This window comes from Bubalus kerabau, chromosome 11, assembly GCF_029407905.1.
Source record: "Bubalus kerabau isolate K-KA32 ecotype Philippines breed swamp buffalo chromosome 11, PCC_UOA_SB_1v2, whole genome shotgun sequence".
In the NCBI taxonomy this organism is placed as follows: Eukaryota; Metazoa; Chordata; class Mammalia; order Artiodactyla; family Bovidae; genus Bubalus; species Bubalus kerabau.
In genome coordinates this window covers 105,880,065-105,905,437 of record NC_073634.1, presented here as the reverse complement: position 1 = coordinate 105,905,437, position 25,373 = coordinate 105,880,065, and the positions used below count along the sequence as shown (strand labels likewise).

Below are 25,373 nucleotides of genomic sequence, written 5' to 3'. Positions count from 1 at the left end.
CGGGCCGGCCCCGCGCCCGCGCCGCCCCGGGTCCCTCGGCCCGGCCGGCCGCCCGCGCCGCTTCGAGCCGCCCATGGTGCAGCGCATGTGGGCCGAGGCGGCCGGGCCTGCGGGCGGCGCCGAGTCGCTGTTTCCGGGCTCCAGGCGGAGCCGCAGCGTGTGGGACGCCGTGCGCCTGGAGGTGGGCGGCCCCGACAGCTGCCCGGTGGTGCTGAACAGCTTCACGCAGCTCGACCCTGACCTGCCGCGCCTGGAGGTGGGTGAGCCTCGCCGGCCCGGCGCTCGGCCGAGCGAGGAGTGGGTGGGGACGCAGCGCGCTTAGCGGATCGCCCACCGCGAGTGGTGGTGGCGGTGGTGGTGGTGGTTACCACCCCCCAGCCCAGGAGTTGTGCGGCGGGAGAGTCCTTCCGCAGAAACGCCCGTCCTTGCGCCCACTCCCAGGGCAGCCAGGTGGGCGTAGGGGCGACCGCCCGGCGGGCAAAACAGTTTCGGGACCAGATCCGGCTCTGGGATCCTCTCCGTTCCAGTGCCTGCCCGCCCCGCTGCCCCTGCAACCCGGGCAGACGTGTTCCCGCGGGCGGTCTCCGTCTGCTCTGAGTCTGCCTTTCCCGGCCGCAGGGCTGGGCCGTAGTTCATCCCCGTGGCCAGCCAGGGGGCCTGCTCAGGCGGTTTGGCTTCGAAACTCAGGTGGTGCACCAGCGATTAGGGCGGTGGCCTCCGGGAATCCTCAGGGGTGGCTAGGACCACAGCGGCCTTCCAGGCAGCCCCTTTGGAGGGCAGAAGTGGACTCTGATGTTCAGGGCTGATCAAAAGGGTGGGCGGGAGGAGGGAGAGAGGCCCCCAACCTGTGGGCCAGGTGTCCAGGCGGACACAAGGGCCTCTCAGATGGAGGGGTGACCTCCCTTCTGCTTGATTAGAAAATGCGCTTCCACCCTGAATTTGTGAAGGTCGGGTAGGATTCAGCAGGGGGGTGTGCCTCTCATGAACTTGGTGAGGGCTGGACTCCTGTTTCTAGTGCGCTGTTGGGAGGAGGGGGCCAGTGGGTCATGGGGAGCAGTGCCATCCCCCTCCTCCCGCCTGACCGTGACTCTGACCCCCTACCTGGGGCCAAGGTAGCAGAATCCGGGGGCTGGGGCCTGAACGGAGGGAGGCCGTTCCTGGGTCAGAGGGCTCAGTGGAGGTCCTGATCCCCCATGCTGGTATCCCCCACGTTGTTACTTTAGGCCCCGGTGAGCTGTGATTGCCAGCCTGGGTCTTGGGCCTCTCTCTGTGTGACCCCAGTGCCTAGACAGGGTCTGGATGCGTAGTTACAGGAGGATAAAGCACATCTTGTCCAGTGTGGGAGTGGGGAGAGGGGGGAGGTAACTCTTGGGAGGACGGCAGGCCTGGGAGACCCTTTATTGGTGAGCTAGGCGGTGGCGGGGCCAGGCCTCTTCCCCGACCCTCATCCACCCACAGCTCTGGTCTTCATTGGTGGCTGGAATGAGACCCCTGGGAGGGTGGGGGCGGGAGGCCTGACACCAGCCCAGCGCTCATCTGACTTTCATTATGTCTGGCAGCTCCTCGGGCTTTGTGTGCTGGAGGGTCCAGCCGGCGCACTCACAGGGGCAGGCCGCCAGGCTGCTTTTCCTCCCTCCTTCCCTCCCCCTATCCATCTGTATCCCCAAGGAACCGAGGGAGAGTGCAGATCTGAGGCCTGCCCCTGCCCCGGGGTCTGCCTGCCTTTGCCCCCTCTCGCCTCTCCCTTCTGGCCCCAGCACTGGCCTCCAGGCCGCGGCCGCTGTTTAGATATCAAAGGGGAAGCTTCTGGCTAGTGCAGGAAAGCCAGGGTCCTGGCAGGAGAGAAGGCCACTGCCGGAAACCAAACACAATGACCATTTACCGTGAGCTGGGGGAGGGCGTGGGGAGTCCCTGTCCCTCCTGCCAACACCGCCCCCCTCCACCCCCCACAGCCAATTTCCTGGTTGCGGTGGCCTGCCAGAGCTGAGGCGGCCGCCTGTGGTCCCTGTCCTGTCTGGAAACCACGAGGCAGTTTCTGTTTCCTCCCCAGGCCCCCTTTTCCTACCAAGCCTCCACCCCGTCCTTCCCTCTCAGGGCTGCCAGATGTCCTCGCACATCTGGGCATCTGTTCGTCTTCATGATTCGGAGCCAAGCCACTGCTGACCCAGCTCGGCCAGCACGGTTCCGTGCTTCGTGGAAGTCCCTGGGCTCGCGCCCCTGTCTCCATGCAGGCCACCAACTCAGCCAGGCGGGGATGGGTCCCAGAGTCAGGAGCACATACTGGCTGCAGTCAGGACTCCCTCGTTCAAGCTCACTTTGACCAACCCTCTTGACTATGTGTCAAGCTCAGAGGGCTTCCCTTGTGGCTCAGGTGGTAAAGAATCTGCCCTCAGTGCGGGAGACCTGGTTCGATCCTTAGGTTGGATAGATCCCCTGGAGAAGGGAATGGCAACACACTCCAGTATCTTGCCTGGAGAATCCCATGGACAGAGGAGCCTGGCGGGCTATAGTCCATGGGATCAGAAAGAGTTGTACTGAGTGATTAACGCTGGAGCTCAGAGAAGTAGAGTCCTTGAACATACGTGCAGCCAGTGAGAGTGCAGCCCTGATTTGAACCCGGGCTGTGTTCTCTGCTGGGCGCCTGTTGTGTACAAGAGCCCACGGGGATCGGAGAAGGACAGGGCTGAGTTCATGGTGAGATCATTACAAGTGTCCCTGGAGGACAGGGGAGCTGTGGAGGGGCCAGAACCAGGCCCAGGCAGCTCAGAAGCCCCCCATGGTTAGTGAAGGGTAGGGGTGCTTAGAGACCAGAGGTAGGTGAAAGTGCTTTGGGCCAAAAGACACGGGGAAGAGCTTCAAGGAAGAAATAAGCCCACAGCTGGACCCTGAGAGTTTAAATAATATCTCGTATGAGGCTGCATTTGGTGGGAGGCTCTGCGCCGAGTAGTGTGCATGCATGGGGTCTGTTTGGGGTCACAATTGCCTGCCGTCCTTTGAACAGATGGAACAACCAAGGCACTAAGTTGCACAAATTTGCCAGTAAGTGGCAGGGGCGGGATTCTGACCCCAGGCCATAAGCCTAGAAGCTCTGAGCTCAGCGTGGGCGTGGAATGAAAGGAGAAGGGCTTCAGAGATGTGAGGGGGAAACCTGTCTCCCTCCAGCCTCCCCGCCTCCTTCCCCATTGTCTGTTCTCTGGATTTCAGGGTGTGCAGGGTTCTAGTCTAACCCCCAGGGCTCATTAGCCTCAGGCCAAGAGGCATGATCTGAAAGGGGTGTGTGTGTATGTTTGTGTGTGTGTGCAAAAGCCTGTGTACCATCCTCTTCCAAGCAGGCCTCCTGGCAGACTCCAAGGGGACAGCCTCGGATAGCTGCAGAGCCTGTCAAGTTCAAGAGGGGGACTGACCGGCTGCCACCTGCTGGGCCCCCCACTTCCCATCTTGCTTTCCTCCTTAGGAGAAGAGGCAGGTGGGGGCCAGTCTGGCTGGTACTGCGTCTTTGTCTTTGTTCCTTATCTGGGGGAGGGACTTCTCCAGCACTGGTCTGGTCTTTTCCTCGGAGGCTCCAGGATGGCCCTGGAGCAGGAGTGAGTGGTGGGGATCAGCACTGGGAGGAGTCAGCCCTGTGCCCAGTCTGGAAGTTAGCCGTTTGCAGCAGTTAGCTGTTTGCAGGCCCCGTCTTCACTGCTGGTCAGGAGCTTTTGGAAGGGGACTTAGCACGGCCACCTACAGCCCTCGAGCGGCCAGTGGGGTGGTTTCAGGAGGCTGCACCCAGGCAGTCGAGGACCAGCTGCCCAGATGGTCCCCATGCGTGGCACCATGCTGCCCAGCCTCCCAAACCCAGAAGCGCTGCATTATTGGACCTGTGGCTCCAGCGAAGTCACTGTCCTCAACCCAGTGCTGCGGAGGTGGGAGTTGAAACCTGCAGCCTGGTGTAGGAGGGGGTCTCTGAGTGGCCCCAGTCTCCATCTGTTGGCCAGCCTGTGGCGGGGGTGGGGTATGGTGCTTGGGGAGCCGGGCAGGGGTGCCCAGCAGGGGGGCGGGGTTTGAGGAGCTCTTGGGAGCAGGTGTGGCCTGACATTTTCTTTGCCACCCCACCTCCCCTGGGAAGCCTCAGATGCTGGCACAGCCAGCTCTGTGGTCTCGCCTGGAGGCATGTTGGCTTTTTGACCCCGGGGGGCAGCTCCACGTAGGCTGGTCCAGACTTGGGCTCTGAAGGGAGGAGAGCTGGGCTGGAAGCCTGGCTCAGCCCCTCATAGCCCTCGACCTGCTCTCGTTTCCTGAACCTTGGTTTTCTTATCTGTAAAATGGGCTTAATGCCACTTTCTCCGCTTAGGGTTCTGGCGAGGCCTGAACAAGACAGGCAGCCTGACAAAGTGGTCCCCACCAGTGCCTGGCACCGTGTCAGGGCCGGCTAGGCATGCCTGCCACCATTATGTCGTCTGACAAGCTGCCAGGGGAGTGCCTGTGCCCAGGGCTCCGAGAGGACACTGGCCAGCCTGGTCAGCGCAGTGCTCCCAGGCCAGGTTCTTACAGCTGAGCTTGGGCCTTGGCTGCCTTGGCCACCCCGTGACAGGAGCCCTTACCAGACCCGTTTCAGTGGAGAGGTGGGGGTCTGAGGGTGCTGGGCCCTGGTGCACGCCCACCCCGCAACCTGCTGTGTGATCTGAAGAGGCCTGTCCCGTCTCTGGTCTCCCTCCAGTGTCTGTCTGAGCAGGGGCTGGACTCCACGTGGACGCTGTGACTGGCCGTAGCCACGGTCCAGGTGGAGCATGGAAGCCTGGGTGTGTCTTCATGGACACCAGGGGCCCAAGCTAAGGTTCAGTCCTGCCCTGGCTGCCTCTTCCTGGCTCCTGACGGAGATCAGCTCCCACCCATAAGTGAGGTGTCAGGAGGATTACATGTGACGGGTGTGCGAGGGGCGTGGCACCCAGGAGATGCCCACATGTGCTGGATGCTGTGTCCGTGGTGGTGGTGTCAGCCAGCTCTGCCTGGCACTCCCCCCGCCCGAGACAGGTGCCCCTCCCCTCCGCTGCCACCAGTCAGGCCCCCTTGCAGGCCTGGTCCCTGGAGGCCTGACAGTCTGGAGCCGGTCCTGAGTGGGCAAGGCCAGCCTGGAGTCTGGTCCCTCCTCCCCCGGAAGCACGTTTCTTTTCTAAATGCTGATGAGCAGCGAAGCTCAAGCTGGCCGGGAAGGTTCTTGGGAAGATGGGTCAGCCTCTGTGGGGCTCAGCCCAGGCCAGTCCCCAAATGCCAGTTTCTGGGGTCACTAAGCTCTCTGGTTGCCCTGCCACCCAGGAACCTCGTGTGGTTCCCCCTATCAAGGCCGCCTCTGGGGTGTGGTACCTGGGGACCAGGAGTGTGGCCCACCTCTATCCAGCACTGACTGTCCGCCCTCAGCTAGGCTCTATTCCGGCCCAGGGCCCAGGCCACCCACCTGAGGTGGGGGCAGGCTGGAGGGCGAGGCCCTGTTGCACACCGGGAGGGTCACGCACACTTGGCCTTTTCATTCTCCCTGCCTTGTTGGGCACACATTCTGAGAGATGAACCAGGTCCCTTGACCGTCTCCCCTGGGCCTCAGTCTCCATCTGTGTAAAATGGGCGTGCGACTTGGTCTTCAAACCCAGGAGCCTGTGTTCCTCACGTTTTTCAACAAAAGGCATTCCAGCAAAAGGCTGAGAGGTCAGAAAGCCGCAGGCCTGGTTCCCTCCTCCTGGCACTTTTAGAATGACCCACCGTCCCTTTCACCTGGCCCTCCCCCAGGTTCCCAGGGCGTCTGGCAGGTCTTCCCAGAGGCTTTCCCCGCCCCGTGTCCCGCGTCAACTCGCCAGTAACAGTGTCCTCACGCCCCGTTCCTGGGGCTGGTCCTTCCTCACACTTGTCCCTTCTCGTGACTCCCCCGCCTCATCCTGTTGAGTGCTGCTGCCCTTGGCCCCTCTCTCAGACAGGCTCACTGAGGCTGGGGGCTGCGGGACTCAGCCAAGCTGGGAGCAGAGCCCTGAAGGAGAAACAGCACCCTGGGGCCCGGTGGGCACTGGAGAGGGGCCTCGTGTGTCCAGGGCTGCAGGTGCTGGTGAGTGGCCGGCTGAGGGCCTCAGGGGACCTCTGTGACTCAGTGGCCCTCAGCAGCAGCTCAGCAGGGTGCCATCAGGTCCCTGAGCAGTGAGCTTGTGCATGTGGGGCCCACCACCACCCGCCTCACCCAGCCCGACCTGAGCGAGACCAGGTTTCTCCATGTGCAGCCCCTGCCCACCGGGGATCGGGGGGACAGGGAGACCGTGGTGTGGGTTCAAGCCTTCCTTTTCCACCTGCCTCCCCGCTCAGCCAGGTCCCCTGGGGCAGGGAGCATCCTGCAGCTGGAGGCATCCATGGATCTGGAGGCCCTGCATGGCTCTGGTGTAGTTTCCACCAGAAATGAACAGGTGAACAGGAGTGCAGGGGTCTCCAGGGTGGGAGAAGGGCCACCTCCACGTTTGCAGGCACGAGCACCTTCCTGCGGGAGACAGCGGGGCTGGGAAAGGCCCAGTGGGTCCTGGCGGGTCTAGCCTGAAATACGGGTGGAATCAGCTCCTGGCTGATCCGTTTTTTTCTGCCTTGAGGGGCTTGGGGCTCAGCCTGCAGTCAGCTGGGGACGCAGCACCTTGCTGCCCATCACCCTGAGAAGGCTGATCAGGTGGTGCCCTAACATACGCCACCACCCCAGCCGTTTCCTTGTCCCTGAGCCTCTGGGCTGTGCTCTGAGGGACGGGGTGGCGGGGGTGCTGTGGGGCGCCCTGGTGCCCATCCTGCCGGCCTCTGCTCACCAGGGCCCGGCAGTATCTCACCACCTTCCCTCCAGACCCAGGTGGTAGAAGACTGGGCAGCTGCCAGCTGGGTCCCATGGGGCCCCGGGGACACATCTGTGGGTGCCTGCTTGGGGCGGGATGGGAGGCACTGTCCTCTGAGGACATGGCCGCCCTCATGGAGTTGTGTTCCGCTGCTTCCCAGGTGGCTCAGCGGTGAAGAATCTGCCCGCAGTGCAGGAGAGTCAGGGTCAATCCCTGGGTCTGGAAAAGCCCCTGGAGAGGGAAGTGGCAACCCACTCCAGTATTCTTGCCTGGGAAAGTCCAGGGACAGAGGAACCTGGCGGGCTACAGTCTACAAGGTCACAAAGGGTTAGACACAACTGAGCCATGAACACTTTCAATGTTTTTCAAGAGCTGGGGCAACTCTATGGACACCTGCCTTCAGGGCATCTGCTGTTTGCTTGCCCACTCCCTCCCGCTGCGGCCCCGAGCCGCAGCCAGAGCATGACCGGGGCTTGGTACCGCCCACATGGGCTCCCAGTTCCCAGGCCTGTGCGCTGTCTGCTCTGCTAACAGGATGGGTCACCTGCTGGGGCCAGGGCCCTGCCCTTCCTGCCCCAGAGGGTCCCGGGGGCAAATGCTATTGGCCACTCTCCTTCTCTGGCCCTGGAAGAGCAGTGGGAGCGGGCAGCTGATGCCCCGCTCGACGGCTTTGTGCCCAGGCCCGCCGCCCCGCAGCTCTCCTGGGAGGCCTCTCCGCTGTTGTCTCTCGGTAGCTGGTTTAAATGGCGCCTGCTTTCTGCGCTGCTTGGACGATCTGGTGGTGGTGTTTTTTTTTCCTGTTGCTGCTGCTGTGAAGGGACCCGGGGTGGGGGGACAGGGTGGGTGGGCTCCGCGGGGCTGGTGCAGCTCCCCATCTGTGTGACGGGGCGGTGAGCCCCGCCCCCCCCAGCGTAGCCTGTGCGGCTCTCAGCGTCCCGCCCCGCCCCCCACCCGGCTGGCGGGAGGGGGCCCCTCGGGTGGGGGCAGGGCTGGAGGATTACATGAATCCCGGGCAGGGCCGGCCAGCTGCCCCGAGAGCCCCAGAGGAGACTCAGAGGTGGGTGGACAGGGCCCTGGCCTGGCAGGTGGATGGCAGGCCCCTGACGTCACCCAGCACCGTGGCCTCCTCTAGGCGGGGGAGGGATGTGTGAGGCAGGGAGGACACTAAGCATCTGTCTGGGGTTTTCTGCTTCAAGACGGGGGATTTCTCCTCCGGATGGCAGGGCTGGACCTCCCTGAGTGTGGGCTGTAGGGGTGTGCAGAGTGGGAGGGTGTGCTCGGGCTGGGGGAACCTCCGCCTGTGGGTTCCCTGCTGACTTCCCAGAAACGCCTGGCTCTCTCTCCTGAGGAGGCGAAGGGCCAGGAGCCCCGGCATGTTGCCCTGGCTTTCCCGTTGGTGCGATGCCCGGAGTGGGAGGGCGGCCTCAGGTCAGAGGAAGTGGATTTCCGGAGGATGGCTTTCCAGGCCTCCCGGAACCCTCCCAGAGTCCTGGAGGTAGGAGGTGAGAGGCCCAGCCACCCGCCCACCTCAGCCCTGAGCCCCGAGGGCACTGATGTCCAGGGGTACAGGACCCTGGGCAACTGGTGCCTACCCAGGGCCCCCGCTGAGGCAGTGGGCTTTAGGGAAGGGCTGTTGGCGGGGCCCAGGCTGAGTCAGCGCTTTCACTGGGCCTTCTCTGAGCGGGGCCAGTGACCCGAGATCCCAGCTACCGGCTTTGACCTTGTGACTGATGGCCCCGTCAGCAAGCACCTCCCCGCTCCTCCCTAAACTCGCAGAGTTCTGTCTCTTTACTCCTAGCCCCCACCCCCCTCTCCACCCTCCCCAACTTCCAGCTCACCTCATCTCTGGTCAGGAGCAGTGGGAGAGGAGACAGTGTGGACCCCAGGGCAGCAATGACCAAGGCCTTGATCAGGCCTTGGTGAAGCCCCCCCAACAAAGCCTGTCTGCCCCGTGGGAGGGGTGGCTACCTTTTAAAACAAGGGCCTCTCTGCCGGGGGTCCAGGAGCTGCCAGATGACCCCACCCCCCACTTCTGGCCCAGGGCAAGTCCTGTGGTTTGTGGTTCTGTGGAAGTCCGGGCGCCATCCTTCTCATGCTGTGCCCATGCATATGATGACAGGCAGGGAACTGGGAACTCCTTGGTTGCCCAAGAGGCATGAGGCCATGAATGAGCAGAAGGGGAAGGAAGCGCCTCGGCTTGTGGCCATCGAGGATGCCCATACCTGCCGCAGAGCCAGGGTGCTGACTCCAGGGCAGGGGTCAGCTGTGGAGCGGGGCCCCCGGGGAGGGACCAGGGCCCCCAGGGGCAGTTGGCCGAGTCAGGGCCTTGGTTCCTGGGTCTGCCGTTTAGTTGCCCACGGTGGTGTGCCCGTGGACAGATGGTCCCTCCCAGCTCCGTCCACTGCGGTGTACTCAGCTGTGAAATGACCAGGAACCGTTCTCGTCTTGGCGCGGGAAGTAGGGGGGGCAGGGGCGGCGCCCAGGACCAGAGCAGACTGTGGTTGAAACTTTGGTGAGTGCATCTTGTCCAGTCGCTCTGGCTGGTGGGGTGAGGACGCGGGGCTGGGGGCAGTGCCAGCAGCCCCGAGGACAGTCCCCAGCCCTCCCGCTCTGAGCCTGTTCCATTCTGGACTGGAGGTCCCTGTGGCCACCCCCCTTTGCCTCATCCAGGGACAGAAGGTGGCACGGGGGTGTCTCCCCCACCCCCACCATCGCCGCACAGCCGGGCAGGCCCTGACACCCCCGCCCGGCGGCCGGGCACTGTCTTTGCAGAGCTCCACGCAGGAGATCGGCGAGGAGCTGGTCAACGGGGTCATCTACTCCATTTCCCTGCGTAAGATCCAAGTGCACCACGGCGCCAGCAAGGGCCAGCGCTGGCTTGGGGTGAGTGCGGGAGGGCCCGGGGTCCAGGGGCCTCCCACAGGGATCTGGGCCCCAACCCTGCCCCCCACAGCCCAGACCACAGTCCACTGCTCTCTTATTTGTGTGAAACATCAAAAAGACACTTTCATGCTCTTTCCCTTCACGTTAGGCTGGGATTGTGGGTAAAGAAGTTAGAGAAGGCAAGGTTGGAAAAAGAACAAGACCGGCAATTTATAGAAATGGATCGCCTTTAATGAGGCGAGAAGGGGCAGCAGTCAGATTAGTGAGCTGCTGCACTAACCCAAGAAAAGATAAGTAAATATAGGCATATATGTGGAAATCTACTGTGTTAAGGGGGCCTGTTCTCCAAGGTTGTTACCCTGCAGGGATTATTTATGCATTTTGCCCCAGTTTTTTTTTTCTTTTTCTCTTTTTCCGTTGTGGATAATCAGTTGGTGTCCTCCTTTATTTGTTTTATTGTTTGGCCACACTACGCCGCAGGCACGCGGGATCTTAGGTCCCCAGTCGCGTGGGTTGGTTCTGCGCCCCATGCGTTGGAAGCGTGGAGTCTTAACCACTGGACCGCTGGGGAAGGCCCTGCCTCGCACTGTCACGGGTGGCCATCAGCCTGACTGCCCTTCCACATGTCTCCAACCTTACATCATTTGACTTACTAGGACTTTAAAAAAAAAAACCCGAAGGGCTCAGGCGACTGTATATGGTTCTCCATAATCACTGTGATGGAGCCCAGCCCCACAACCCTTCCAGGTCGGAGCAGGGGCCTGACGGATGCACAACCTTTCAGAAAGGAGGCCGATTGCCACTGTGACTCAGGCTTTCACTCCCCGGGACCTGGGCCGAATTCCTTTCTACAGCCGTTTCCCCAGTGCTGCCCCGACAGCCTCTGTGTCCAGACACACTGTTCCCGGTACCCGGGGGATGAGCCTCTGTTTTCTTACCTCTAGAATGGGTCTGTTTTGCCAGAGCTCATGGGGATGATACTCCTCATATTGATGAGTTACGACCACTACTCAGCTAATAAAATAACCTCAAGGAGTTGTTTTTTATCATCCCCTCCTCCAGTCCGAGCTGAGACCCTCGTTCCATTCAGGGCACTCACGTTCCTGTCTCCGGCCAGAGGTCACCGAGCACTTGGGACTTCCTCTGAGCTCCACCCGCCCCCCTGCCCACCCCTTGGGCCACAGTGCTGCAGCTGACCATCCATTCTCCTTTGTGTCTCCGCAGTATGAAAATGAGTCGGCCCTGAACCTGTATGAGACCTGCAAGGTGCGGACCGTGAAGGCGGGCACGCTGGAGAAGCTGGTGGAGCACCTGGTGCCCGCCTTCCAGGGCAGCGACCTCTCCTATGTCACCATCTTCCTGTGCACCTACCGAGCCTTCACCACCACCCAGCAGGTCCTGGACCTGCTGTTCAAGAGGTGAGTGCCCCGCTCCTCCCTGCCCACCCACTGGCTGTGTGTCTTGGGAACGTCGCTTTGCCTCTCTGAGCCTCAGTCTGCTCCTGTGAAAGCAGGCTGCAGGAGGCCCGACCTCACAGCATTGGCAGGACCGTCAGATTAGCAGCCTTACACCCGGCCCTGTGGAAAGGGCTGCTGAGGGTTGGCGTGGTTTTAATTAAGGTGTTCCTCCACCGTGAAGGGGCTTCCCTGGTGGCTCAGACAGTAGAGAATCTGCCTGCAATGTGGGAGACCCAGTTCAATCCCTGGGTCAGGAAGATCCCCTGGAAAAGGCAGTGGCTACCTACTCCAGTATTCTTGCCTGGAGAACCCCGTGGACAGAGGAGCCTGGCGAGCTATAGTCCATGGGGTTTCAGAGAGTCAGACATGACTAAGCAACTAATGCTTTCTCTCTTTCCCCCCATGAAGAAGCTCTCTGCCTCCAGCCTTTGGGCAGAGTCATCTTCCCATTTGTAAAGGAAGTTCAGGAGCCTATCTTGGGGTCCCCTCCTGGGATTAGCCAGAGCAGGGATCACTGGGGGCTGGCAGAAGGCCCGAGGCCACTCAGGTGTCTGTAAGGTGCTGGTTGGGGTTCATTCATTCAGCAGATCTGTATGAAGCACCTACTGTGTGCAGGCACTTTTCTGGGGTTTTGGCTTAATTCAGGGAAGGGAGCAGATAGGAATCCTGCCCTCCCGGGCTTCCGTGCGAGTCGGGGGGTCAGCCGGTAACGCTGGACGTCATAGCAGGTACGGTAGATGTGACGTCCTCACGGCCTCCTCTAGATACGGGTGCATCCTTCCCTACTCCAGCGAGGACGGCGGACCCCAGGACCAACTCAAAAAGTGAGTGTACCTCGGGCCTGGTGGGAGGGTCTCCCGTCTACAGGGTGGGGAATGGTGGGGGCTGAGGCTGGAGAGGCCTGGGCAGAACCCTGGCTCCCCTACATCTTGTGATTCCCGCTGGAGGGCCGAGGTCTGGGCGCTTCTGCAGGACGAAAGGGGTCGGAGGGCAGTGGCTGGGGTCCCAGGTCCAGGGAGCAGGCGGGAGGCAGGGGGCTCAGAGCTGGGTCCTGAGACCAAGTTCAGGTGTAGGAGGCTCATGATGGCCGGCAGGGGGCTCTGCTTGTCCCCTCCTCCCTCCCATGTTTATGCAGTGCCTACTGTGCGCAGCGCAGCCAGGCCAAACCAATGAACAGAGCAGGCGCAGCCCTGCCTGCCCTCCTGCAGTTCCCTTTGTAGGGGGTTCAGAGTGGGGGTGGAGGCCAAGAGTGGGGTGGGGGGCCCAGTGTGGGGGTGGGGGCAGACAGGAGTGAGTTGGGCTCTCCCAGGAAGGGGGAGGTGGCCACTGTGGACAGAGGGCTCCCTCCAGCTGAGACTGCCTGCCCCCCCTGCTGACCAGGCCTTGGCATCCAGATGGGCGGGGCGAGCCCAGAAGCCCGGCCCCCAGAGGGTGCCAGGGGAGGGCCAAGAGGAAGGAAAGGCCAGGCCCTGACTCTGCTGCCCGCCCGCCTACCCCCAGTGCCATCTCCTCCATCCTGGGCACCTGGCTGGACCAGTACTCGGAGGACTTCTTTCAGCCCCCCGACTTCCCCTGCCTCAGGCAGCTGGTGGCCTACGTGCAGCTCAACATGCCCGGCTCCGACCTGGAGCGCCGGGCCCACCTCCTCCTGGCCCAGCTGGAGCATGCAGACCTCGGCGAGGCAGAGCCGGAGGGTGAGGAAGGTGGGGTGGGCGCTGGACTCAGGGGGGCGCCCCCATGGCAGAGCCGGAGGGTGAGGAGGGCAGGGTGGGCGCTGGACTCGGGGGCAGCCCCATGGCAGAGCCGGAGGGTGAGGAGAGCGGGGTAGGTGCTGGACTCGGGGGAGCCCCCACGGCAGCTGCTGGGCTGGGAGCAGAGACTGACCTCAGAGTGCCTGCATGGGCACCGCCATCAGGGATGATGTTCTGTTGTGGGGTTTGGGGCCAAGGCTTCTCTGGAAGGCAGAGGCATGCTTTCTGTCTTGGAAGGGCAGGCGTGTCGCTGACCTTTTCTCCTCTCGCAGCTCTGTCCCCAGCTCCAGTTCCAGCTCTGAAACCAGCTGCCGAGCCAGAGCCCACACTAGGCCCAGACCTCGAGCCCACTCCGGCACTGGCCCCAGAGCCAGCCCTGACGCCAGCTCCGACGCCACCTCCAGAACTCGAGCTGGCTCTCTCGCAAACCCTAGAGCTCGAGCCGCCTGCAGCCCCAGACCCCCCCTGGCCTTTGCCCGTGGCTACAGAGAATGGGCTGGGGGAGGAGAAGCCCCACCTCCTGGCGTTCCCTCCTGACCTTGTGGCAGAGCAGTTCACACTGATGGATGCGGTAGGCAACCTGTCTCGGCAAGGGTGGGCGTGGGCACCCCTTCCCTCTGGCCTCTGCCACCCAGACCCTCTGGGGCCCGTCCAGAGCAGCTGGTGGTCGTTTAGTCGCTAACTTGTGCCCGACTCTTGTGACCCCATGGACTGTAGCCCACCAGGCTCCTCTGTCCATGGGATTTTTCCAGGCAAGAATACTGGAGTGGGTTGCCATTTTCTCCTCCAGGGGATCTTCCCCACCCAGGAATCGAACCTGGGTCTCCTGCATTACAGGCAGATTCTTTACCAACTGAGCTATGAGGGAAGCCCAGAGCAGGTGTCCAGCCCCAAGTTCCAGTGCCACTGTTATAAACGTGTCAACTGGGCAAGGTTCCTCACCCCAGGGCCTTGGTGGCCCTCCAGGCTGTGGACCTGGGACCCTGCTCTCCACATGCATTGACTGTGGATGACATTGGGTGGAACAGTCGGAAGTTGGGTGGGGTCTGGCCCACTTGGGAGGGGAGAGGAGGGCTCGCTGAGGTGCCGCCAGCTCCACGGACCACCCCCCGCCCCGGGTCTGCTGAGCAGGCCTCAGGAGCTTCTGCATTTATTAGGCGCCTGATGTGTGTGAGAGACCAGGGCAGGCAGCAGACAAAGGCTGTGGTTGTAGCACCCAGGTGAAGGTGCGTCTGCAGAGGGGACAGGCCTGACCGCGGCCTGGGGCTAAGATGCCACTGGTCTGGGCAGGCATGAGCCTCTTCTGGTGCCGCGAGTCAGGATGGGCTGGTGACAAGGCCCAGCTAGTTCTCTCCTGCCAGTTTCATCCTGGGTCGTTGACGTGCCGGGCGCCCACAGTGAACAGGGAACAAAACCCTGAGACTTCACCCCCCAAGCCAGCTCCCCCCACCCCCTGCACCACCTCCCCAGCTTCCTGAGCTCCAGCTCTGACCAGGGACCTTGGGGAGGTTGGGGCCGGGGGGGTACCTGGGGTGCGGCAGAGCCGGGTGACCCTCCCCCTGCCCCCTCCAGGAGCTGTTCAAGAAGGTGGTCCCCTACCACTGCCTGGGCTGCATCTGGTCCCAGCGGGACAAGAAGGGCAAGGAGCACCTGGCCCCCACCGTGCGCGCCACCGTCACCCAGTTCAACAGCGTGGCCAACTGCGTCATCACCACCTGCCTCGGGGACCGGAGCGTGTCGGCCCGCCACAGGGCCAGGGTGGTGGAGCACTGGATCGAGGTGGCCAGGGTAGGCACACCCTCCAGGGCCCGGGCACCCACCCCTTTTCACCCTGGGATTGAGTTCAGACCTTCCCCCTGGAGGGGGTGCGTTACTCACAGGGCCCCAAGAGCGCCTCCCAGGGCGTCAGTCTCTTCCGGGAGGGAGCTCCCCGCCGAGAGAGACCCAAGCTGGAGCAGGCAAGCTGGGTCCCCCTCATGGCCTGTCCCCTTGCCCCCCAGGAGTGCCGGGTCCTCAAGAATTTCTCCTCCCTCTACGCCATCCTCTCTGCCCTGCAGAGCAACTCCATCCACCGGCTGAAGAAGACGTGGGAAGAGGTCTCCAGGTGGGCAGCCCTCTCCCCAGAGGGGCTCCGAGGGCCCTCCGGCGGGTTTGGGGGCCGGCCCCCAGTGAGCCTGGGACTTGCCAGAACGTGTGGCCTCCTGTGGGCGGGGTCCCCCAGGGCCCACTGGCCTTAGGCCTGCGGTTCTGCCTCTGGACTCGGTTTCCTTCTCTGCCGGGTACTGGATTGAGCCTCACTGGAAGTTTCTCTGTTTACCTCACAGCCACACAATTCTGTCCACTTAATATCAACACAGCACCCCATGGTCTAACGGCCGTGGGGGGCCCGGGTGAGCCACAAGAGCCCCTCCCCAGGCGCGAGGAGCCCTTAGCGCCCAGTGGAACCCTGTTTGAAAACTATTGCAGGCAGAGGGGGTCTCTGGGTCCTTAAATATTTTTGCCACCCCCGACACACACACCATTCCCCACTCTCTCTCTCCTCCAGGGACAGCCTCCGCGTCTTTCAGAAGCTGTCGGAGATTTTCTCGGATGAGAACAACTACTCCCTAAGCAGAGAGCTGCTCATCAAGGTAGAGGAGGGGGCATGGGCTGGGGTGAGGGGGCTGACATTCCCATTGGAAGTTTCTGGGAAAACTCCTCCTGGGATCTGTTTGGACCATGGGCCGGTGGCCGGACAGGGGCACTTTGGGGACAGGAGGCCCTGGTACAGGGAGGGGGTGGGGCAGGGCTGCTGCAGAGCTCTGGGGGGGTGAGGGGCGAGATTAGAGTCCCCTGGGTCCGTGCTGGTTCCCCCCACCCTCAGGCACTCAGCTGCCCCCTCCAGGGGTAGTTGGGATCCAGGCTGCGGGTTTCTTCCCTACCCAGCCCAGCCTGTCCCCAGCAAGCCAGGCACTGCTGCTCCTCTGTCTACACTGTTCCTGGAGGGCCGAGCCCTCTGCCCACCCAGGGACCGTACTGCAGGGGCTCCCAGCCCAGGGTCCCAGGGAGGTGGGCCTGGGGGCTGGGAGCATGCAGCTGCCTGGGGCCTCACGCTGCTCCAGGGCAGACCCTGCCAATGCATCCTGGGGACACTTCTTGGATTCTCACCACGGGGCCTCTCTCGGCCATGACAAACACCCCAGATGGCTGGGGACAAGTGCAGGGGGTCTCCGCATTCACCGGGGCCCCTCCACAGAAGCTTCCACAGCAAAGGGGAAGCAGAGCGGCAGCCCCAGCGCCCCCTGTCAGAGGTGGCACCCAGGAGACCCCTCCGGAGTGGGCGAGGGCAGAGTTCTGTGCGGCAGATGTCCAGACGGGCTCCAGGTGGCTGTGGAGCCTTTGGACAGCGGACACCCCGCCCGAGCCAGGCGCCCCGAGTCCCTGTCCCTCTCGCCAAGGCCTGCCTGAGCTCTGAGCCAGGACCTGGTCCCCGGAGTGCGGCAGTGGGGGGTGGGGGTGTGGCAGAATTCCTGCTCTCCTCTTTGAGTCCTTCCGAGATGAGGGAGATGGGGGTGGGCAGCACAGGTGATGGAGGTGTGACCCAAGTCCTGGGAGACCCCGCAGGGGGGCTGTAGTCCTCTTTCCAGGTGAGGAGACAGGCTCAGGGAGGCCAGGCTGCCAGCCCAGGTTCCCACCCCCATGAGGACTGGGTCAGGGGTGCAGTTCTAGAAGCCGGGTCTGCTGGGGTGCCTGGAGCATTTGCATCAGTGACCAAGGCCGAGGTCGGTCTGCTGGTGACGTAAGAAGGGGGGATGGGGCAGGAGGCCTCACCGACGCTGTCCTCGGCCCTGCAGGAGGGGACCTCCAAGTTTGCCACCCTGGAGATGAACCCCAAGCGAGCCCAGAGGCGCCCGAAAGAGGCGGTGAGTTTGCTTGAGGCTGGGAGCGGCGGGGGCCCCCCTCCTGGGGCTGCGTTGCTGGACATGCCCATTAGCTAGACCCCCTCCAGGCCCTGGTGGTGTCCTGATCAGCTGGTGTCCCAGGGACTGTAGCCGCCAGAACAGGGACCTGGAAGAGCTGGGCTCAGTGGGGTTTGGTGGTGGGGATGGGGGTCAGGGGCCAGGGACCCTGTGATCCAGGGGATTTGCCAAATATCAGCCTTGAGGGTGACTAGAGGGACTTTGGGGTCCGTGGACCCTGGTAGGGGGGTTGGGGGAAGATGACTAAAGGTGCCTAGGGTGCTCCAGGTGGGGGGCCTGGGTGGGGCTGGGGGAGAGGGGCCTTGGGCCTTGCTTATCAGGCCCCCCACCCCCCATGTCACAGGGTGTCATCCAGGGCACCGTTCCCTACCTGGGCACATTCCTCACGGACCTGGTGATGCTGGACACTGCCATGAAGGACTATCTGTATGTGAGTGCGCCCAGGGGCTGGGCTGGGCTGGGCTGGGGGTCCCTGGCCCTGCACTCTCAGCAGAGGGCGTGCCTCGTCTCACGAGAGCCTCGCCCCTGTGTCTAGGAGACACCTGCCTGTCTTAGCAACCGGTGACCAGAGCTTGGTGCTGGCGGGTGGGGCTCAGGGCTGCAAGGGGAACAGGCTACAGCCCCTCCCTCAGGCAGTGGCTGTGGGTGGAGAGAGGCTGGGCCCTCAAGTGGGGCACAGGGTAGCCGGGCCCTCCTGCCCCAGGCCTCATTCTCTCCAGCTGTCCCCAGACCCAGAGCCTCGGGCCACCGCCCTGATCCCGCCCAGGTCCAGCTGTGTGCTACGCTGCCCCCTGGCGTTTGTTCTGGGTAGCGCAGCCTGAGCGGGGGCGAGGGGGTGATCTGGGCAAGGGGACCCTTTCTGATGAAAGCTGGCTGTCTGCTTTGCAGGGGAGACTGATCAACTTCGAGAAGAGGAGAAAGGTGAGCGGCCGCAACATCACGGGAAAGGGGCAGGTGTTGGGGGGGAAGGGAGGTCAGAGTCCCACCCAATTAGAAACCTGGCTCCACCGTCCGCCTTCCTGTTACATTTGGGAGGAGAGTTGGATACAGAAACGGTGGGGGAGCTTCTCCCACCGGAGGGTGGGACAGGAAGTCGAGTCAAGAACAGCTTCAGGGAGGGGGGTTGCTGTTTAACCCCGGCTCTGAGGACAAGGTGGGAAGAGGGGACCCAGAGGCTGTCCCAGGCCCGGCCCCCCACCCCGCGCCGCCCCGGCCCGGCCGTCAGCATCCCATCCTCACTCTGGCCCCCAGGAATTCGAAGTGATTGCCCAGATCAAGCTGCTGCAGTCAGCCTGCAACAGTTACAGCATCGCGCCCGAGGAGCACTTCGGGGCCTGGTTCCGGGCCGTGCAGCGGCGCAGCGAGGCTGAGAGGTGAGTGCGGGGCGTGGGGGCACGCCTGAGAGGCAGCGGGCTGGGGTCCTGGTCAGCCTCAGGCTCTGCCACTGGTGACGGCCGGGGCGCTGGACTCCGTCTGGCGGACAGGCTCAGGGTCAGAGCCCCGAGTGTGGCTTCTGGTAGGCTCATGGCCCTGCTCTGTCCTGAAGCTACACATTGTCGTGCGAGCTGGAGCCCCCCTCCGAGTCGGCCAGCAACACCCTCAAGGTCAAGAAGAACCCGGCCATCGTCAAGCGCTGGAGCGAGTGAGTGCCCAGGTGGTGGGGGAAGGCTCCCTCGGGGTGAGGAAAGCTTCAAGGGGAGATCCAGACAGCTGGCACTGGGGTCGCAGCTCCTCCACTTACTGCCCTGGGATGGGGCCATCTGCCTCACTTCTCTCAGCCTCAGTTTTTGCCTCTGTGAAGTGGGCTGATGCTAAATGATCTGTTGGAGGCTGGAGCCCATGGGGTGATTGCCTGAGCACCCGGCACAGAGGCTAGGGGACAGGACAGTAAGTTAGCTGTTCTGTGCAGCCGCCAGGCCCCCAGCGCAGAGCTCAGTACCAGCGGCAGCTGCCACTCCAAGTCCTGTGACCAACTCAGGTATGGCCCCTACCTCAGCAGCGGAGACATTGCTGACGCACTCAGCGTCCACTCGGCCGGCTCCTCCAGCTCCGACGTGGAGGAGATCAACATGAGCTTCGTCCCAGAGTCCCCCGACGGCCAGGAGAAGAAGGTGACGACCGCCCCCTCCACTTCCCCAACAGCCCTTCCCAGCCCTTGGTTCCCTGGGCCAAGGTCCCCCGCTCCATGCTAGAAGCCCCTCCCGCGCTGGACGCTGGCCCGGGGCACCTGCTGACCGTGCCGTTGCCCGCAGTTCTGGGAGTCAGCCTCCCAGTCGTCCCCGGAGACCTCCGGCATCAGCTCAGCCTCCAGCAGCACATCCTCCTCCTCGGCCTCCACCACGCCCGTGGCCAGCACGCGCACCCACAAGCGCTCCGTGTCCGGGGTCTGCAGCTATGGCTCCTCGCTGCCCCTCTACAACCAGCAGGTGGGCGACTCCTGCATCATCCGGGTGAGCCTGGACGTGGACAACGGCAACATGTACAAGAGCATCCTGGTAAGCCAGGGGGCCGCCCCGGGCGCACAGACCTGTACTGACCACCGTAGCCATCCCTGCTCACTCCTGGAGCTGGCCTGCCAGTGGGCTGGTGAGCCGGGGGCCGCCCCGGGCACGTAGACCCGTACTGACCCCCGTGGTCATCCCTGCCCCCCTCCTGGAGCCGGCCTCCCAGTGGGCTGGTCAGCCGGGGGCCGCCCCGGGCGCACAGACCCGTACTGACCCCAGTAGTCATCCCTGCCCCCTCCTGGAGCTGACCTCCCAGTAGGGTGGGGAGGACGGAGGGCCAACCAGATACAGGACTAAAGAGGCCAGTGCTGATCACCGATGCTGAGCAGTGCTGGGGGCGGTGGACCAGGGGTTTCAGCAGCCGCAAGGCAGGGCCTCCCTGATAAAGGGTCTGAGTTGGGGAGGGGCTTGTGCCTGGAGCTTGGGGGGAGCAGCAGGAGGCCCTGGGTGAAGGAACTGGCGTCGGGGGACAAGTCCGGGGGTCAGGGGAGTGTCAGGGGCCTGGACCTGGGGGGAGGGAGGTGGGAGCCCCTGTAAGCTGGAGCAGAGGAGGACCACCAGGGACCACCCCCATCTCCCTGGGGGATGGGCAGGGAGGCCGGTTAGGAGGCTGCTGGGGCTGCACCAGGCTGGTGGCCAGCAGTCTCAGACACCGGATATAATTTGAAGTTCTGACATCTAGCCAGCGGGAGTCGCCCACAAACGCTGTGTGTGCTGGGGGGCGATCACTGGGGGGACTCTTCTCATTCTCCAGAACTCAGGGTGCTGATGAGCCATTTGCACACCACCCCCCCCCAACACAACCCTCCTATCCACCCCCACTGGGTCAGGTACCCCTTTATAACACCGTCACCTGTGTGACCCTGTGTCCAAGGCCTGCCTATGATCTGGCCCTCGGGATCAAAGCAGCAGGGGTCCACGCTGTCCTCCATTACAGCCTGTAGGCCATGCAGGCCTGGCATGGAGGCGGCCACCGGGCATCCAGCCAGCTCCTTCTCTCCCCTCCAGGGCGGGACCAGATGCTGTCTGTACCCAGACCACATGGATACCATTGACCTGGGTGGGCGGGGTTGAGGGGAGCAGCCCCCCAGGGGCAGGCAGTTTCCCTAGGTGGTGTGGCAGGAGGGGGCAGGCTTGCAGGAAATGGGGGGCAAGAGTGATTGGGAAAGACCCCTCTCATCATTGCATGGAGGCCCCCCCAGAGGAACAGGAGAAGCTGGTGTGACCCTCACGGCCCCAGCACCCGGCCAGAGGCTGTGAGCCGTGCGCACTGCACTGAGACAGCTCTGAGGGCCCAGCCCAGACCCCTGTCCTGACGGCCCGGCCCCTGCTCTGTCCAGGTGACCAGCCAAGACAAGGCTCCGGCTGTAATCCGCAAGGCCATGGACAAACACAACCTGGATGAGGATGAGCCCGAAGACTACGAGCTGGTGCAGGTTATTTCGGATGATCGAAGTAAGTCAGGGCCGGCCGGGTGGGTGTTGGAGCGGGGGAGAAGCGGGGGGGTCACCATGCCCCAGGCCTGCCACCCCAGAAGGTCCCACCGGGGTCAAAGTGGGTTTTGTCCAGACACTGACCTGCCCAGGGTCTCCCTATGGTCCCTGCTGGCCACTGGTCCCTGTCTCATGCCTTCCCTGGTCATGAACAGTCAGTGGGAGACCCTGATCAGCGCTGGCATTGTTGAGGAAGGGAGAGAAAAGGCTTTTCTCCTGGGGCAGGCAGCCAGATGGCTGAGTCCACAGGCCGTTCAAAGAGGCACTTTCTGGCTGAGATGGAAAGTGTGTCCTTCAGAGAGAACCGTGCTGGCCAGGACCAGAGCCTCGACTCTGAAAGTCCATGCACACGTGACCTTGTGTAAGCACTATACCACCACGGTGGCTTCTGAGGCCCGGGTCAGGGTGCCAGCGTGGTCAGGTTCTGGTGAAGGCCCTCTTTTGGGTTCCTGGTGTCCCCACACAGTGGAAGGGGGTAGGGAGCTCTCTGGGATCCCTTTTATAAGAGCAAACATCCCCTTCATGGGGCTCCACCCTTGTGACCTCATGGCCTCCCAAAGGCCCCACCTTCCAATCCCATCACCTTGGAAGCTGGAATTTTGGGGAATTTAGAGAGAACACAAGTTAGAATTCGTAGCAGATACTGAACACAGAGACTACGGGGAAACAGCTCTGTATTCTAGAAAGGGGAAACGGGGAAAGATCGGGAACAAGCACAGACTTGGAGCCAGGCAGCATCGGCTTGGAGATCTCAGGCAACTGACTAAAGTCCTTTGTAGCTGTTTTCCCATCCCGAGATAAGATAGGAGATACGATGCTCACGCATGTACGTGTACAATCAACACACCAGAACCGCAAATATTGTCGTCACTCGTCCCATCTTTCCCATGAGCTGATCGCCCACGCACGGCCATTACCCAGACAGTTAGCAGTGACCCCTACCGTCCCTAGAAAGCATCAGTAGTCGTTCAGTCGTGTCTGACCCTTTGCGACCCCGTGGGCCGTAGCCCGCCAGGCTCCTCTGTCCGTGGAATTCTCCAGGCAAGAATGCTGGAGTGGGTAGCCTTTCACTTCTCCAGGGGATCTTCCTGACCAAGGGATCGAATCTGGGTCTCCTGCATTGCAGGTGGATTCTTTACCATCTCAGCCACAGTCCCTGGAAGTTATTTTCTAAATCCTCTCTCACCTTCCTGCACCATTTTAGGTGAGGTGAACAGGGTGGGTGGGACTCGCCCATCTTACAGAAAAGGAAGACTGAGGCCTAGCCAGGTTAAGGACCAGAGTAAGAGCCACACCATGGAGCCCAGAACACACATTCCAGCCCAGCTGTGGGGAATAGATGGCTCAAGGCAGAGGAGAGGGTGGGAAGCAGAGCCAAGAGCAGCTGCCTGCTGAGATCCTGGCACCCAGGGGGCATGGAGGCCTCCCTGAAACGCTGCGCTGGGCCAGGGGCAAACCCTGCCCTTCACAGAAACCCAGAGCCCTTGTCCTAAGTTGGGTGGGTTTCAGGGGAGGTGGTCTGGGTTCTGGAAAACTTACTCCACCTGGAGAATCCTGTTCATTGGCGGCAGCAGGGGACAGGACAGGGCAACCCTTTGCCAACTGCAGGCTGAGGTGGGGCTTTCTAGAGTCAGGGCCTGTTTTTAAACAAGAGTCGTTGGTTTCCATTGGTGCCTCAGTAAAGCGTCCCAGGCAGGTGTCACTACGGGGGGTCCTTGGTGGCCCTGGAGTTGCACTGGGCGCCTCGTGTCTCTGGATCAGGCCTGCCCTCGGGCAGGGGTATCGGAGCCCCTGATTGGGGCTCTCAAGTGGTGCAGTGTGTGGTGGGGTTCCCGTAAGCCCAGCTGACCCTCTGCCCCTTCCTGACCAGAGCTGAAGATCCCTGACAACGCCAACGTGTTCTACGCCATGAACTCTGCCGCCAACTATGACTTTGTCCTAAAGAAACGGACCTTCACCAAGGGGACAAAGGTCAGACATGCAGCTAGCTCGACCCTCCCCCGCATGAAGCAGAAGGGACTCAAGATTGCCAAGGGCATCTTCTAACCGGTCCTTAGCTGCCAGCCACAGAGCCGCCCTTTCCAGGGTCTGGCTAGCCAGGCAGCTCAGCACTTACAGACTTTGGTGAGCCAGGCCAGGCGGACACCTCTGCCCGACCCGCCCAGCCCAGGCCACCCCCAGACTCCAGTCTCACCGCAGACCTCCCCCGCGGCCGGGATTGACGCCTCTGCCGACAGGCTGACCTGGCCTCCCGTGGACCACCCGCTGCCTTAGGTGCCTTCTGCTGTCTGGAACCGGAAGACTAGCTGAACCTTTGCCAAGGAGTGCGGCCAGTGGGCACAGAGCCCCACCTGCCGCCGGGCCCGGCCCCCCCGCACACCGCCCACACACCCTCCCAGGTGTGGACCACTGCCACCCGTGCCCGCGGGCACCCCCAGGGCACCCACTGCTCCACCAGATCTCACCACTGCAGTTCTCTCCTCCCACCACTCTGGCCTTGTCTCAGGCTGCACCAAAGAGTCCATCATCAGGGCCAACCGAAGGTGAGGGAGTCTCACCCACTGCCCACTCCAGCCCTCCGCCGGGGGAGAGGAGAAAGAGAGAGAGAGGCCGCCTTCACGGACCAGAGTCTAACTGGTGGGTGAGGATGGTCTCGGCTGAGTCCCACCGATGTCGGATCTCCTGACCCTGCAAGCGCTGTTCACTGCCGCATCCTGGGCTTAACGAGACCACGCGAGATGGGGGTTAGTGGGAAAAGGAGGGGTTGGGGGAGAGGGGAGGGGGACTGAATATTTGTATAAACGGTGAAAAAAAAATGTTTACCAGTTGGGGAGGGGCAATATTTATTTGTTGTAAATAGCAGATGCTAGACTTGAATCTTATATTAAAATCCTGTTTCTACTATAGCCTGAGAGTTGTAGTAAATTTGTTCTTTTCAGGGCCCGTGCTCATTTAAACGAGACACAGACTCTCACGTTCTGAGTTCAGGTAGGAAATCTGCCAGGGTTATTGGTTTATTTTGGGCAGGAAGAGCAAGAAGGGCCAGCCAGCCTTCTCAGGCTCTCTTTAGGAAATGGAGACATTCACCTTTCACAGACTGTATATTCACTTCAATATCATTAAACTGGGCCACGCGCTGAGACAGCTCCTCAGAACCCCTGGTATTTGAATTTGGAAGGGCTTTCACATGGCATAGTGACAACCTATGAACTTCCAGTGTTTTAAAAAATAATATTTTGATGGCTCGGAAGGTGAAGAATCTGCCCGCAGTGCAGGAACCACAGGAGATGCAGGTTCGATCCCGGGGTTGGGAAGATCCCTAGGCGTAGGAAATGACAACCCACTCCTGTGTTCTTCCCAGAAAAAATCCTATGGACAGAGGAACCCGGAGGGCCACAGTCCACAGGGTTGCAGAGTCATATGCAGCTGAGCACGACAGAAAGTGATGGAGTGAGGGGCAGTCTCTCCACGGAAACAAGGATTAAGCTGGGGGAAAAGCTATCAGAATCAATTGTTTTGGGGCTGAGGTATGTTATCAGACACGACACCCAGGAGAGTGCTTGAAGAAAGGCGATGCTGCTGAACCTCAGCTGTTATGGAACTCTGCGCCAGGTCACACACTGACTCCCTGAGACGGGGGGCAGAAGATGCAGTGGCCACATACAAGGAACACAGGTCTTGCAGAAACAGTTGGGGAAAGTGACGCAGAAATGGAAAACAGCAGCCCTCAGGCAACACACGCAGATCCTGAGGAGGGGGAGGGTCTGGTTTCCAGAGCTGCCGTGTTATAAGTCTCAATATCTGGTTCTCAACAGATCACAGACCATATCAAGAAACTGAAAATAGGGCTTGTTCACAGGAAAAACGGCATTTGACAGAAACTATACCTGAGGAGGCTCAGATATTAAAATAATCACAGACATTAAGTGAACTGTCTTAAATATGCTCAGCTGAAAGAAACCGTGGAGAAGAAACTAAAGGAAATCAAGAGGACAATGTAAGAACATGTAGGGATTTAGTAAACAGGTAGAAATGACAGGGACTTCCCTGGTGGTACAGTGGATAAGAGTCCACCTGCCAATGCAGGGGACATGGGTTTGATCCCTGACCCGGGAAGATCCCACATGCTGTGGAGCAACCAAGTTCATGTGCCACAACTACCGAGGCCACGCTCTAGAGCCCACGAGTCGCAACCACAGAGCCTGTGCGCCGAAACCACCGCGCCCCTGTGCTGCAGCTGCTGAAACCCACACGCCTAGAGTCTGTGCTCGGCAACGGGAGCAGCCACCGCCGTGGGTAGCCCGAGCCCCGCAGCAGACAGGAGCCCCCACTCGCCACAACTAGAGAAAAGCCCGAGCAAGCGATGAAGGCCCAGCCCAGCCAAAAATTAAATACATAAAATTTTAAGAAAAGGTAGAAATTCCAAAAAGAAGTCAGATGGAGATTCTGGAGCTGAGAAGTACACTAACTGAAGTGAAAAGCTCACTGGAGGGGTTCACTGG

At 61.7% G+C, this 25,373-nt stretch overlaps 1 protein-coding gene and 1 non-coding gene across 6 annotated transcripts; one reads left to right on the top strand and one right to left on the bottom strand.

The window, feature by feature from the left end:
* On the top strand, positions 1 to 23,757 carry RALGDS (ral guanine nucleotide dissociation stimulator). Of its 5 annotated transcripts, none has more exons than XM_055541509.1 (18): positions 1 to 256; positions 9,597 to 9,707; positions 10,932 to 11,125; positions 11,893 to 11,988; positions 12,545 to 12,858; positions 13,188 to 13,486; positions 14,488 to 14,703; positions 14,916 to 15,019; positions 15,461 to 15,545; positions 16,749 to 16,817; positions 17,218 to 17,304; positions 17,763 to 17,795; positions 18,126 to 18,247; positions 18,421 to 18,516; positions 18,871 to 18,985; positions 19,127 to 19,369; positions 20,719 to 20,833; positions 22,742 to 23,757. In XM_055541509.1, the coding sequence occupies exons 1-18, from the start codon at positions 74 to 76 to the stop codon at positions 22,915 to 22,917; spliced, it is 2,658 nt and encodes an 885-aa protein (XP_055397484.1). In that variant the 5' UTR covers positions 1 to 73; the 3' UTR covers positions 22,918 to 23,757. The 5 variants fall into 5 exon arrangements, with proteins under 5 accessions (XP_055397484.1, XP_055397483.1, XP_055397482.1 ...); XM_055541508.1 differs by having other exon boundaries at positions 2 to 256; positions 11,929 to 11,988; positions 18,784 to 18,985; XM_055541507.1 differs by having other exon boundaries at positions 2 to 256; positions 18,784 to 18,985.
* TRNAY-GUA (transfer RNA tyrosine (anticodon GUA)) lies at positions 13,711 to 13,783 on the bottom strand. Its single transcript has one exon. It is a non-coding gene; the product is annotated as a tRNA-Tyr (tRNA).
* Positions 23,758 to 25,373: the final 1,616 nt, after the last annotated feature.

What these genes read in the sequence shown, in the direction of transcription:
- RALGDS (XM_055541507.1), top strand. Translation starts at nt 74, where the DNA reads ATGGTGCAGCGCATGTGGGCCGAGGCGGCCGGGCCTGCGGGCGGCGCC. An exon ending in CTGGACCTGCTGTTCAAGAG is followed by an intron (nt 11,126 to 11,892) that starts GTGAGTGCCCCG and finishes ACGTCATAGCAG; the next exon opens with GTACGGTAGATGTGACGTCC. An exon ending in AGTTCACACTGATGGATGCG is followed by an intron (nt 13,487 to 14,487) that starts GTAGGCAACCTG and finishes TGCCCCCTCCAG; the next exon opens with GAGCTGTTCAAGAAGGTGGT.